The following is a 14,678-nucleotide window of genomic DNA, read 5'->3' as shown; positions in this document are numbered from 1 at the left end:
TCACTGCAGGATCAAGAAAGATCAGAAAATGGGATCTAATGAAGAAAATTCTTGTACAAATATCAGTCTCAATGTAAATGGACTCCTGCCAGAGTCTTGTTGGGCTGTGCCAGTGAAGACTGATATGGCTCAAGAAAATGGGTGAATGGGAGGTGCCTGTCATTGAAAGGGGAATCAATGAATTGGCTTACTTGGCCCAGTGGGGCATATAATTGGCCACCTGATATTCTCTTATCAACCATCGTGGATGTTTCATATTTGGTGCGCAGACGTCCACAACTTTGTTCCACTCCAACTACTACAATCTACATTCTTGCCTGTGTACACCACTATGGCAATTTGTTTTATATGATATAGTCTTCACTTTTGTATTAGGAAATAGCTGGGTAGTTCAAGTCATACATATAAGCCTTCTTGTATTACAGGTGCATGTATTTTAGGACTGCATATTACTGCTGACAAAGGATATTCCTTGTCCAAGGGTTTCAGATAGGTGACTTACATTTTGACACAAGAATGCCAAGAGTTCTGCATTTACCCAGGCTATCCCATAGCACTGACTCCGCCAACTACTGGGGACAAATATGAGTTTTCCCCTGAAGAGAGCTGAATCTTTTAACATGAGAACTGGTGGATTCAATGGCACAGGCATGTGTGTCAGAATTTTGGACTTATACATGGCTTCACAACTGGAGAGGGTACCCAGGAAGTCTCCAGGGGAACACATTTCATATAGGAGTGGCTATAAAAGTAGGGACCTTCCTTCTGCTTCAAGGACATCTCGTCCCAGGGTTTAGTAGAATAAATAAAGGTGGCATTTTTTCAGAGAATTCTACACTGTCTTCATTCAGGGATCCCCTCGAAAACGAGATTTAAGGTTAATGAAGATTACATGTGTATTAATGGAAATTATATGCACATAAAAATAAGAAGTGCCATCTTAATTTTCTTGTGTGAAATGCAAAAAAAAAAAAAAAAAAAAAGATCACTTGATTTAATTTACATTTTGAATTCTACTTTAGAAGAAAAATAAAATACATACAGCATCTGTGACTTCTATTTCATACACCTTCTGGAATATCTCCCGTTCAAAGAAAATAAGCTTCCCATTGCCACCTCCTTTCTTAATAGAGGTGCCTGTGACAATTAACTTATCATCTGGGCTGAAACAGCAATCTGTCCTGTAGATAAAATAAATCATCATCATAATGGGCACACTTGTAATATGTTTGGGAACATCATTACAAATACAGTTAAACGAATCTTCAAGACAATCCCTTTTATCTGTTACAGTTAATACAAAAGGTTTTTAAAACCTATTGTCAATGGCTTAACTATGTCTGACAACTAAAATCATACGCACAAATAAAGCTGTGCACAAAATATCCAAATTTGGCAAAATTAACAAAAATACCCCTTTTTCAGAAGTCTTATCAAAATTTCAGCACTGGAAACAAAAAAAATCAGCAATTTCCAAATCAGCAAACAAATGAGTAGGTCATGAAATCTGTTTTCACCAATGAAATATCTGTCAAATTAATTTTAAGCTGCAATTATAAATCTGAGGAACTAGAACCCACCTATGTAGAGCATAGGGCACCTGATATTCCCACACTGTCACCAGGAGTCCATGCAGAGACACAATCAGGGAACACTGTGGCAAGTAGGTGCCACAGGAAGTACCATCCAAGAGACACAGAGTGATAAGTTCCCTGTGGCCGTCTAATTGGCCAAGTGCCCCTACTTAACCCCAGGGTTGCCCCAGGAAGTTGTCTGGGCACCCACACAGACTTTGGCTTACTGCAATGCCAGACTTTGCCTCGTCTCCTGATCTCCAGTCTCTGACTCCAGCTTGACTTCGACCCTGATTCTTGCCTCTCGATTCTAGCCTGGTACTCCCTCTGATGTCCAGTTGTCTACTTCAGTTTGACTCTGATTCTGCCTTTTGATTCTAACCTGGCACTATTTCTGATCTTCGATGTCCAACCCTGGCCTGACTGACCCTGACTCTTGTTTATGGGATTTTGGCTTGCAATTCCTCCAACCAGGACCGTCCCTAGCTATTTTCGGCGGCGTGGCTGGGAACCAGGGGAGCGAAGCAGGCTGGAGCCGGGTCGCTCTACTTACCGGTGAGGGCAGGCCTGACCACTTCTGGAGTCCTCAGGGGAAGGGGTGGAGTGGGGGCAGAGCAGGGGCGGGAAGAGGAGGAGCAGAGGTGAGGGCTTTAGGGAAGGGGTGGAGTTGGGGCGGAGCAGGGGTGGGAAGAGGTGGGGCTGGGGCGGAGCAGGGGCTTTGGGGAAGGGTGGAGTGGGGGCGGGGTTGGGGTGGAGCAGGGGTGGGAAGAGGCGGGGCTGGGGCAGAGCAGGGGCGGGGGCCATAGGGAAGAGGCGGAGCAGGGGCTGGAGCAGCAGGCAGCTGCATAGGGCACAATTTCCTGGTGCCCTACACAGCTGTGTACTTTGCACATGGACAGGGACAGGCCTGCCTCCCACTCCTGTCTGGTGACTCCCGTCCCTGAACACCTCCACTCAGTTAGAGCCCCTAGGCCAAAGGCTATACACCCTGATCACTTACAGCAATTGTAAGTAGATGGTCAAAAGTATTTTACAACATGCTCCTTCCTTTCTCTCAATGCTAGAAACACGGAAAGAGTTCCAAGTCTAAGACTGAATCTGTCTTTGACTTATTTCTGAGGTATCATTTGAAAACTACCAATCTTCAGTGAGAGGTGTAACTGGCTGTGCCTAAAACAAGGTGTTCAGTACAAATCAAAATAATAAAATAAATACAATACCTGCCCACCAAGAGCTCGAACACAATAATTTCAACATATAGATGCTACATATAATGTCTAGTTACCTACTTTCCAACTCCGCTCTCCTGCATACTACAGCTGCTAATTATTAAATATTATTAATCATATTTATTATGGGTAATGCTTTGGGACCAACCAAGAGTGGGTCCCCATTGTTCCTGGTACTGTACAAACACAGAGTGGCAGATGGTTCCTGGGTGCGGAAGGGGACAGCATACTCAAGCAGAGTGAACTATGTGATGACAGCAATCATGCTAGCTGCACAATTATTGTCATTTTTGGGGGGTGGGCTTAGTTAGGAGGCAATAAACTACATGAAAAAAAAGTGAAGAGAAAGGGGACACTGAAGGGAAGGGAAGGTGACAGGGCAGGGGAGTGGAAAGTGAGAGGGGCAGGTGTAGAGTGAAGCAGAGGTGAAGTGACTGTGAGGGAGGTGGAGCAAGAGGGTTGGTGCAAACAGCCAATCTGCACAGGTCAGAGTTAAAACTGTAGAAACTTGTCTCAATATCCGAAGGTCCCTGCTTTGGCTTCTTTCTGCAGCTGCTCTACAACTGGAGTGTCTGGCTGGTTCCTCTGCAGTTTTTTCCCCCAAGATCAGATGGTGGGAGGTTGGGGAGAAAGCGGCACCACCTGGCTCCTAGTGCCTCCTGACTACTTGAAGGTTGGGGTCTCCCCGGAACAGTTCAGGGTCCAGGGATGGCCCCAGCTGGCCCCCATTTTTACCCTCACCTCCCACTACAGCTGTCCCTGCTTTGGCTGTTTCTGCAGCTGCTTCTACTGGCTGGAGTAAATAAAGTACTTACATTGGGAAGAAGCTGGACAGACCTTCAACTGAGTTAAGAGGTTTTTTAAATTGCCTGATATCCCATGTTTTTAATGTATCATCGCCTATGAAACAAACAATAAATAAATGACAAAAGTTAGCACATAAGAGTCAAGAATTACATATTTGTAGGAACTTAATTTTTGTCCAGGGACCCAAAAGCTAAATAAATCAATAAAACAAAAGCAGAAAAAAAAAAACAGTATGTTTAAGAGGGCGGGAGTGCTACATGAAAAGAATGAGCTGTTTGTGCCTAAAATGATGGCTTCAAGTTCAATAATGAGAAATACCACCTGTAGTGTTCCTTGCTGTATGCTTCAATGAGACTGTCATGGACTTTTCCTCAGTGGCAAAGTCCTACCAACATCTACTTTATGACTTTTAGCTGTTTCTAGCAGAATGGAAACTCCTTAAACAGTAATCCTTCCTGTGCTTGTGGGGTTTGGGGGCTGTAAGAGATTTTTTTCAGGGGGAGTGGGGAGTTGTCAATTTAATTTTCATTTACTTTTCACAAGCTAAATCACAAAGGTTAAAATGGAAGGAGCAGTTCAAAAGTTACATAAGATATATGGAGCCAGATTACAGCTCGTCCTACATGGGTGCAAAGGAGGAGGAGAGAGCATAAGGAGCTCTCCCCTTTTCCTTAGAAGACACACAGCAGCCAAGCATGGAGTGCAGGCATTAGCTACCTGAAAGGGGGAAAGGAAGGGTAGACAGAAATTAGTCCCAAATCTCAGCCTACTTTCTGCACCAGCCAGCTGAGCAGTTACAGATGGTGTACACACTTCACCCATTACAAGTGCACCAAAATTGCTGCATGTGTTCTCCCACTCACGGGTGTGCACTGGGCGGGTGGTGGGGGGAAGCAGGGGCACACTCCCCTCCCCAATCAGCAGTGGCACAGAACTCCTCAAGGGCCAGGGTGGGGAGAGCGAGCTCCTCCTCTGCAGGGGGTATCCATTTCCTCGGTCTGCAGGGGGAGAGCAAGCTCCATCGGCCCCGGAGCCATGGGGTTGGGGGAGAGAGCCAGAACCACCAGCCCCAGGGCTGTGGTGGGGAGAACCAGGTCCTCCGGCCGTGTGGAGCAGGACGAGGGAGGCAGTTCCTCCGGCTGCAGGGGGGTACAGAAAGTGTCCCTTCAAAAGTGGCCACATTTTTATTCCTGTGTATGCTCCTCTTCCTACTGAAATTCTGAGGGAATCAGCCAGAATTCCTTGTGGGAGACACACTGCAGGACAGCCCCTCCAATAAAATTGTGACTGTAAAAGCCAGAACTACTTCACAATAAGTCATTTATAGCAGTTGTCATGTGTCTTTGATAAATGTGGTATGAATCAGCAAGTCAATCAAAGTTATGCTATTTATTCCCTTTTGGTAGTTATGTCATATTAACTACATGTTAAAGAAGGCTAGTTACCTGTAATTCTTGTGTGTAGAGAGATGTGCATATCTATGGCTTATCACTCTGGGGTACTTATTTCCAGAATGAGAGGAGGCAGAAATTCTCATAATTCTAAAATTTTGAGTCTCTGAGGCACCAACAGGGTCCTGCATATTACAGAACCCTCACTAAGGCAACTAGCTGACCTCCTTGCATTCCAGGTCAGTTCCTTACAAAGGTGAGAAGAGGGACTTGCAAATAAAAGTCATTTAAACAAGTACTAGATTAAATCTAGATAAGAAGTAACAGAATTCCCTTGAACTCTGATGGGAGGGGTTGGGTGAGCGATAATGTACAGAAATGCACACAACTAGAGCACAAGAATTAGAGAGAAGTCATTTTCTTTTCTCCAAAGATATTCATCACTGTGGATTCCCGCTCATGGAGACTAAAGAGCTTAAAGAGGATATCTAAAATAAAATGTAAAGGAAAAATGGGTAACAGATGGTAACAACAGAAAATCAAGATAGGTGGCATGTCTTTGAATGAAAGCAGCATGTGTGTGTGTGTGTGTGTGTGTGTGTAAATAAAATATGAAGGACTAAGATACCTCTTCAACATAAAAGCTTGTTGAAAGGTGGCAAATTTCAATAAAATTATTTTGACCAGAGTAAATCTATGTTGGTTGGGAATGCAGGGGGAGGGAAAAGAGAACAAGGGTTTTGAACTCCCTGTCTTGGGAATATCTGTTTTTTTTAGGGTTTTCTAATAATGCCCGTCCCAGTAGTACCCAAGTGTTTGTTTCTGTAACATGAGAAACAATAATTATTGTCTAGATGCTAAAACAAAAGCACCAGTGCTTTGTTAATGTGTGCAAAGAACACCATTTGGCTAATTGCAAATTTCTTGGATAGGGATAGATCTGAGGCTAGCATCCAAGGCTGCTCTGTCCCTAATGGAATGAGCCTTGACATGATCTTTAAGCTGCAGACCCACCAAGCTGTAGCATGGAGAAATGCAATCAGACAGTTATTTAGACATAGCTCTCTTGCTAACAGCAAACCCTACTGTATTTGTGTGAAAAGAAGAAGCTAGAAAGACTTTTTCAGGGCTTTGGTCGGTTCCAGATAAAAGTCCAAGGTCATTTTCACATTCAGTTTCTGGAGAAAGGCCTTGTTGGGATGGGCACTGACAGATGTGGGAGAAATGTTGTTAGAATGACTTGGTCATTAAGGCAGAACACTTTAGATCTAGGATGCATCCATAGAACTACCGTATCAATGAAAATTTAATATGAATGTAAATCAGACACTGGTGCCCCAAACTCACACTTGGAGGTGAAGTCACCGCCACCTGGAAAATTACTATATGATTATCCCACAACACCAAGGTTTATTTAATAATGATTTCTAAATGCATCAATCCCTATAGAGGCTGGAGCAACACTGGTCTACCTTCAACTAGTTCATGACAGACTAAAATAACTGCCAGATAAATCCACACAGAATAAGTTTTTAAATGTAGCCTCAAACAAAGAAAGAAGGCAGTCAAGCAGTTTTTTAAATGGGACATTCAGAAGAATTCACATTAGGCCTGAGCATACCACATCACAGTTTTTTCCCCACTTAAAGTTTTAAGTCCTTATGGCAGACTTCTCCTGAGAAGCTGGGATGTTTTTATATAGTTGCGGAGAAATACAATGCCTCTAACTATCTCCATGCCAATAAGCAGCACAAGGATCCCAGGGTGGGTTTACAAGCAGGTGCCCTGGTCCATGTGATTATTTGTGGCCAGACTCTTAGAATGATGGGATCAGCCACAGTCATTCCTAATAAGGTTTAGATCCAAATTTGCTACAGTTAACAGAGAGCTAACCGAATAATGCCTTCATTTTTGCTGACCCAAGATAGGTCTTTTGCAAATAGCCTTCAGTCAAGGTAGAACCAACATGCTGATGGGACAGGAGAAAATGCTGATCAGGAAGACTGTAAAGTATACAGGCAGGTGAGGGAGATACTGTGAAGCAAGGGTGCTGCCATAAATTGGAAAGTGAACCATGTGATAATCTCCGGGGAGCTCCACTGTTGACATCAGCCAGGAGAGCAACTGACCTGGAAATGTGTGGCCCAGTCTAAGTCACCAAGTGAGTGTTGCATAAGGCTCCCGTGCTAGTGCCTGAAAGGCTGTAAACTTTAGAGCTGTGGCAGTTTCCCTCAAGTCTCATGCTGAATGCACAGATCCAAGGATGATAATTGAATCATCACAAAGATCACTGGAAAAGATTCATTTCTCTGCACTAACAACAAAGTTTATAGATTAAGATAAAATTATTTAAAACACACAGGAAAGCTATTTACATAAAAAGGTTAACATAAGAGAACATCAAAATATTAAATGTATGAAAACAAAAACATATCTTTAACACTGTCTAAATATTTTCTGGCCCTTACATGTGTGAGAAAAATGGAAGGAGAGTATGCATGAGCCTCCCCGTTTTCTCTGAGCAATGCAGGGACTCCTATGCTGTTGCACCATTGAAATGTACATCACATCAAAGAAGGCAAGGTCACAGCCCTGTACTTCTGCAATGGCTCATGCACACGAGGCTGGAGAAAGACAATTAAGGAGCTACCCAGGAGACAGAAGCTGCTCATCACTCCCCACATGGGCCAAAAGCTAAATGACAGAACATGGACCTGGGAGAGAAATTATTTCGCATTTCTACACTTACACCATCTTCTATGTCTCTCAGGATGACCGGGTCCTCCAGACTTTACCCTTCCAAAAGACCATCCCACTTGGCATTGTGTTTAAGAATATTAGCTTCTCTATCCATGAAGAAATTATGGCTGCTAGAACTCCAAACCTTCCAAAAAACCCTCTGAGCGCCATAAATTCATAGATTATAAGGCAAGAAGGAACCACTATGATCATCTAGTCTGACCTCCTGTATAACACAGACTGTAAGACTTCCCTGAATTAATGTCTGTTTGAACTAGATAATATTTTTTAGAAAAACATCAATCTTGATTTAAAAATCAGATATTAAAAACAGGTAACATAGCTATATAATATCCATTTGTGCCAATAAATATCAGTGTTTTATTTAGGTGAATGTCAAGTTTATTTACTTAAGCAAATACTTATCGAAGTAAATCCAAAATTATTATTTACCTTAAGGAACAATTCATCTTGCTGTTTATCAAAACCAGGGCGGGCTCTACCATTTTTGCTGCCGCAAGCAAAAAAAAAAAGAAGTGCCCGAACTGCCGAAGCAAAACCAAACCAAAACAAAAAAAGCCGCTCAGACTGTGCTGCCCCAAGAATAGACAGAATGCCGCCCCTTAGCATGCGCCACCCCAGGCACGTGCTTCCTCCACTGGTGCCTGGAGCCGACCCTGATCAAAACAGAAGTCTGTATAGATCAAATTTTTCAAAATCATGGCCAATATGTATTGTTACACACTCTCTAAATCTATTAATCAGAAATACTGTATCTGGAATCTCTTCACATTCATCAAGAAGTTCTAAACCAAACAGTTTTTCCTTCTAAATATTTTAAATGGGAGATGTTTAAAAACTGAAAAAAAAAAAGAAGTATATTCATCTCTGAGTCATACAGGTAGCACATATTTGCACATGCTATCTGAAAGCTCAGAGGTGAATAGGTTTCATTGAATTTAGCTACATATAGTCATGATACACTGGTTTTCATTTATAGGTGACTCTTAAATAGTCAACTTAAGAGTTGTTCACCTCTAAGAAGATACACCAAGAAATGTATTGAGCCACGACATGATTTTTCAGAGATTTTTATCTTATAAACAACAAGAGAAGTTCACTGTAAGTTCTATATAATACAAGAATATAAAACTCAGTTCTATTTTTATGCAGGGCCGGCTCCAGCTTTTTTGCCGCCCCAAGCGAAGAAAAAAAAAAAAAAAAAGATAAAGCCGCAATTGGCGGCACTTCCGCAGCAGCTCTACCACGCCGCTTCATTCTTCGGCAGCAATTCTGCAACCGAGAGACCCGCCGCCAAATTGCCCCCGAAGACCCAGACGTGCCACCCCTTTCCATTGGCCGCCCCATGCACCTGCTTCCTGCGATGGTGCCTGGAGCCGGCCCTGTTTTTATGATATATTAGTAGCTACACTATTGAATCACTCTTAATTGTTAAGATAAGAAAACATTGTCAAACATGCTTTTTTTAAAATAACGAAATGTGTAAATATCACTTTCTTAAATTTCTGTCAGGTGATTAATAGCTAATAACTGACAAGAACGAAGCCAGGAACTCCCATAAGCAACTCCTCTGCTGTTCCTTTTCCCTTGTGCCTGCAGCTGAGCTCTGCCTCACCTCCCTCATCTCCGAATCAGAATCTACATCAGATGCAGGGGAGGCAATCAGGCTTTCAGTGAAAGTCCCCATTCCCCCAAACAATGATCCTCTCTTTGATCCTCAGCACTTGGCAGGTGTGCTAATCTATGACTGCTGGATCCACACCTGCTTTTATTGGTACAGATCCAAAGCAATACTTGTATTAAAACATTAACCAAACAAAGAATTTAAAATAAAGCATGAATCCTTCTCATTTTTTAGTATAGCAGATATATAGAGTTTAAAAAATCATCTAACCAAGCAAATACTGTATATTAAGGTAATATTTTTAAACACACTAAGGAGCCATTTTTTATGCTTAAATCCTGCAATACTATAAATCAAGTTTTTATACAATTTAAACTGAAATGTGATAGACTAATGATTAAGAAAGTTAGACATAGTGTGACCAGTCATCCGGATGCCTGATCATCTGGATACACATTCTGGGGACAAATAAGGATGGGAAGAACACGGGGGAAGGAAGTGCAACAACACAACACTAAAAAGACACAAAAGCCTACCTAAAAAGACACAAGTTCCATAAATTCACAAATACAGAGCTTAAGAAAATGTCCTCCAAAGGAAGGTATCACGTGGAAGGACAAATGAAGAAAACGAATAGCATAAAGAGAAAGTCTGATTAGAGCATGATAGGCAGCTTTGAAAATCTCAGCCTATAACAGCAGGAGGAGACTCAGAGAACCATTTATAAATGTTTCATTATTTATACAGGAGCACAGAGGTTGACAACACTTTACAGGCAAATAAGAAGCTCCCTTTTTCATGGTGTTTACAATACAAATTAGATAAAATACAAACAAATGACAAAAAATTACAGTGTATAGACAAGTGAATTGGGGAGAGAATAAATAATAAACAATATAAAGTGAATACTGCTCGAGAGATGGAGGCTTTTCCACAAAGAACAAATGAAAAAAGTTGTTACTTTTGAACATTTTGTATTAATTTTGAAAATTTCTTAATAGTTAATTTTGTTTATTTTATTCAAATTTAAAATTTCTGATTTTGGTGGATTATTATTGCTCGGGTTAAAAAAAGATTGGAATTTGTACAATAAAAACATAGCAAAATAAATTAAATAATTTTTTTCAACAATTTCCCTTAATTATTTTTATAAATGTCCTTCCATAAATGTACCACAGGTGTTCTCAACATTCAAGCCCACCTTACAAAACAGGACTTTCTATTGTAATCTATATGGAACTGGAGCCATTAATACAGTGATTCCGATAAAGGAGCTTCTACTTTAAATAAACCAGCCCTTTGATCCTGCTGTGCATAGACTAGGAAATGTTTAAAAGCACATATTTTAACATCCACAAAGTTTTCAGGGCAGTACTTCTTAATTTCAGTACTGAAGACTGCTAGTGGGCATTGTGACGCAGTGTGCCAGGCTGCAAAGCCACTCACTCAAATTTGGCTCAGGTGCCCCTCCATCATGATGGAAGGATGGCTGGACCAAATTTGAGTGGCACCGCATCCATGTGCAACAGGTCACAAAGACACTCACTCAAATTTATTCAGGACAGAGGGGTAGCAGCGAAGTTATGACACGATGAGCAGGAAGCCTTGCCGCACTCCCTTAGAAAGTTTGACATACTTCCCACATCCATGTTCAGAACTGCTGATGAAGCACAATTTTAGAGCAAGGTATGGTAATGAAAGATAAGATTTGCGAAGTATTTCAGATTAAAAAAAAAATAAATCCAGAGAAAAGCTAACTTCTGATTTCAATGCATTATTTTCCTAGCATGAAAAATTACCTCTAGGTGATATGATTTAAAATGGCCAGAATTTCTTTCCCACGTTAGTTAATAGTTAGCATAAATCTAAACTTATTTCATTAAGCAACATACATCAAAGAGCTTTTTATTCACCTACCTCCTCGACTAGCAAGGATAGTACCATCATAGGAAAACGTCAAGCATGAAGTTTCAGTGCCAGGAGCATGTGCCTGCCTGCAGTGGAACTTTGTATGAACCTGTTTGTCAAGCAAATAACATATTTAAAAACTTTGTTACTTCCAGACTGAATATACTTATTTCCTTACAGCATTAAGCATTCTTTATTACATTTCCTGTCTTTTTTTTTTTAATAGAAAATCATTTTTGAGTCAAGGAGGGGAAAACAGTTAAACATTTCTATAATCTTTTTAAAATGTTCCTTTTGCATTATAGATTATTATTATTATTAAAGCAGTTTTAAAGGCAAATTTTAACTTTTCACTACATTTCATTTTATAGTACAGAAAAACAATTGCACATCTACATACAATCAATACCCACATGTAACTCCCATTAATGAGAAATAAAAGATTGAGATTAAAATATTTTTATTACGAGACACTCAGTTCTCATCACTCCTATAGCAGGTTTATAGTTTAAAAATGTCAAAATGCATTATAAATATTTTGGATAAGACTTAAAAGAAGGACTAGGAGAATTTCTTTTGCCAAATTTAGAATCTGCCTAAGATCAGGGGTTATAGATTTAGAATAAAACTCAAATATTCTGAGGTTTGAGTTCCATTTTGCACCTGAAAAACTCATATTTGGAAATGCTGTATATTTTTTGTTTTAGTCCTAGAAAAAGGGCAGGAATTACTTTTATACATGAATCTTTTGCTTGCATAGAACAGACTTTTATTTAACCAAGACAATCCGCCTTTGTCTTGAAATTCCCTTATATTAAAAAGGGAAAAATGTTTTGTGAAACTCAAAAAACGTTCCGTGAAATCTCTAACTACAAAAAGTTTTACAGGTTTCACAAAACCCAGGTTTCTCTCTTCCTTGCTTAAAACAAAGGTCCTAATTATTAAAGATACCAAAGCACTTTTCACAAACTTACGTTCCACTTAATTAAATTCCCGGATATTTCATTTAGAAAATGCATCCTTCTTTATTTTCTCTCCTTAAATGCTGTGTACAGCTGTACTCTGTTAAAGAAAAATTATTTGCTACCCAGATATAGCTGAATTTCTGTGATTCTTGGGGCTTGTCTACACAAACATGTAGTTTGCGGCAAACTGGGATGTAAATCTACCTTGTATTAGAATGCGGGCATTAATTGTCCATGTGGACCACACTGATATACACTAACAGGTCCTTAGTGTGTTTTGATTTAACCTGCTTTGAAATGGGTCTAGATCAGCGTTTCTCAAATGTGGCCACCACAGGCTTTTCTTGCAGCCACAGCCTTCTGGGTCGTTATTGGTAGGGGGCAAAGCAGTGGCCCCTCTCTGGAGACACAAAAGCCTGAGGAGCAGGCAGCCAGTGAGTTCCCCACTGTCCTAGGGTGGTGGGAGTCGGGCTTCAGCCCTGGGATGGCAGGCTCCAGCCGCAGGGCTTTGGGCTCTGTTCCCTGAGCTCACTACCCCTCCCATCACCTCTGGCCTCCACTGCCTCCCGTAGTGCCCCATTACCCCTGGCACCGCTGCCTCCATACCCACCTCCCCATCTAGGGCTTAATTTGTCCCCGTGATTGCCAGGGCTGAGTAAGTCTGCAGTGAAAAGTGATATTTGTGTGTTTGTTAATATCACTTTTCACAGCAGACTTAGTAACTAGCAAGTCTAAAAAATAAGCAACCAAAAAAAAGCTAAAACACAATAAGACAAAAGACAAGAACGTGCAAAGCACCTTATTTGAGTTTCTATTCTGTTTAGGTCCAGTAAAGAATAGAGACAACTGTACATTATTTTTATTATTGATTCTCCAAAAAAAAAAATCCTACATAAATAAATTACAATGATTTGGACATGTATATATGCATATTCATTTGTTTTTCCTAAAGTTAATTAAGTATTTTAGGAAAAATTGTTAGAGCGGCCACCAGCAAGAGCTGATGGCCACATTCTGAGGCCACCAAACATTTTGTTGTGAGAACCCCTGGTCTAAATCAAAGTGCACTAAAAAACTGTTGGTGGATGTCAGCAAGGTCTACATGATCAGTTAGTGTGAAGCAGGCTAGTGTGGGATAGATTCATACCTAAACTTGCCATAAACTAAGTGTTCACGTAGAAAAGCCCTTGAACACAGTTTGTGTAAAATGACAAAAGTAATTCGTACATATATGCATGTTTTTAAATCCTTCAGTATGGAAGATTCCATATATAAATTTAATCATAGGCAGTTAGAATTAAGGTTGTCTGCCACTTCCTACTATAAGTGTTTTCTCTTGCTTACAATTTTGCCAAACTTTAACCATTTGGGTTAAAATTCTTCATGTTGGACGTCTGCCTCAGGCTGAGTTTTTTTTTTTTTTTTAATTCGAACCCATTTAGTCTAGTTGTCGCCAACAACACGGCTAGTGAGAAACAGTGTTTTGAGCATGATAAAAGATTCTTGAAACCTTTTCTCTGAAATACTTTAGTGTGCCTACCCATAGGAGCAGGGGCTTGAAATTTGACGGACAGTGGCCTATGTGTCAGGTTTAAACCTTTTGCCATCCTTGTGAAAATCTGCTCAAATCTGGCCAAGTTATAAGCCCTTGAAAAACTACACTTTTCAATATGCTCAGTAGAGACTTCAATTTTAACAGCTAAAATCTAAGATTCCACACAGTGAGAGACCATGATCCAACCCATGACTGTGGGGGCTCAGATTCCTGTAATTGCAACTCCTGGCTGATCTGAGCCAAGGTGAGGCAAGGCACTGGACTTGACAGCAGGCTCTCTCCTGTGCTCTCAATGATCCCTTCACTCCCTTGCTGGCACCCAGCTAGTGTGGAGGAGAAAGCTGTCTGATTTGAATATAGTGGGGACAAAAGACCAGGATGAGGGAAAAGGAATCTAGTTAGACTGGGATTGGAGGTGGAGAGAGAAACTGTGACTGGGAGTTGAAGGGAAAGGACATTGGGACTGATTGGGCAATGAGACTGGGAGCTGTTTGTGAGGTAAAGACTGAGATCCAGCTGGCTGGGGGAATGAGACACTGATGTTGGATGAGGAGCTGGAGGGAAAAAGGGAAAGATTGGGATCAGTTGGACAAGGAGACTGGGATGAGGAGTAGGTGAATAGAAATGGGACCAACTGGACAAAGAGACTGAGACAAAGAGCCAGGAGGGATTTGTGGAGGGTGGGGATGGGGAAGAAGAGAGAGACTGAGATTGGTTGAGGAGCCTGGAGAGAGAGGCTAGGAGCCAGTTGGAGAAGAAAGAGACACACTGGACAAAGACCCGGTAGTGAAGAACTGGGGCTCACTGGATAGGAGGATGGACAGAAGGAGTTCGACAGAAAGGGGAAAAAAGGGCTGGCTGGGCA

General features: G+C 41.1%; 1 protein-coding gene across 1 annotated transcript in view; it reads right to left on the bottom strand.

Moving 5' to 3' along the window:
* The window catches only part of WDR70 (WD repeat domain 70), a 252,518-nt gene that overhangs the window by 44,615 nt on the left and 193,225 nt on the right, over window positions 1-14,678 (bottom strand). The window contains exons 11-13 of the mRNA XM_034773141.1: window positions 11,303-11,402; window positions 3,619-3,703; window positions 1,043-1,181 (exon numbers count right to left, since the gene is read on the bottom strand). Of these exons, the coding sequence (XP_034629032.1) occupies window positions 1,043-1,181; window positions 3,619-3,703; window positions 11,303-11,402 (324 nt within the window). The remainder of the gene's footprint in view (window positions 1-1,042; window positions 1,182-3,618; window positions 3,704-11,302; window positions 11,403-14,678) is intronic.

The sequence above is a fragment of the Trachemys scripta genome, chromosome 6, assembly GCF_013100865.1.
Source record: "Trachemys scripta elegans isolate TJP31775 chromosome 6, CAS_Tse_1.0, whole genome shotgun sequence".
NCBI lineage: Eukaryota > Metazoa > Chordata > Testudines > Emydidae > Trachemys > Trachemys scripta.
This window is presented reverse-complemented; position numbering and strand designations above follow the sequence as displayed.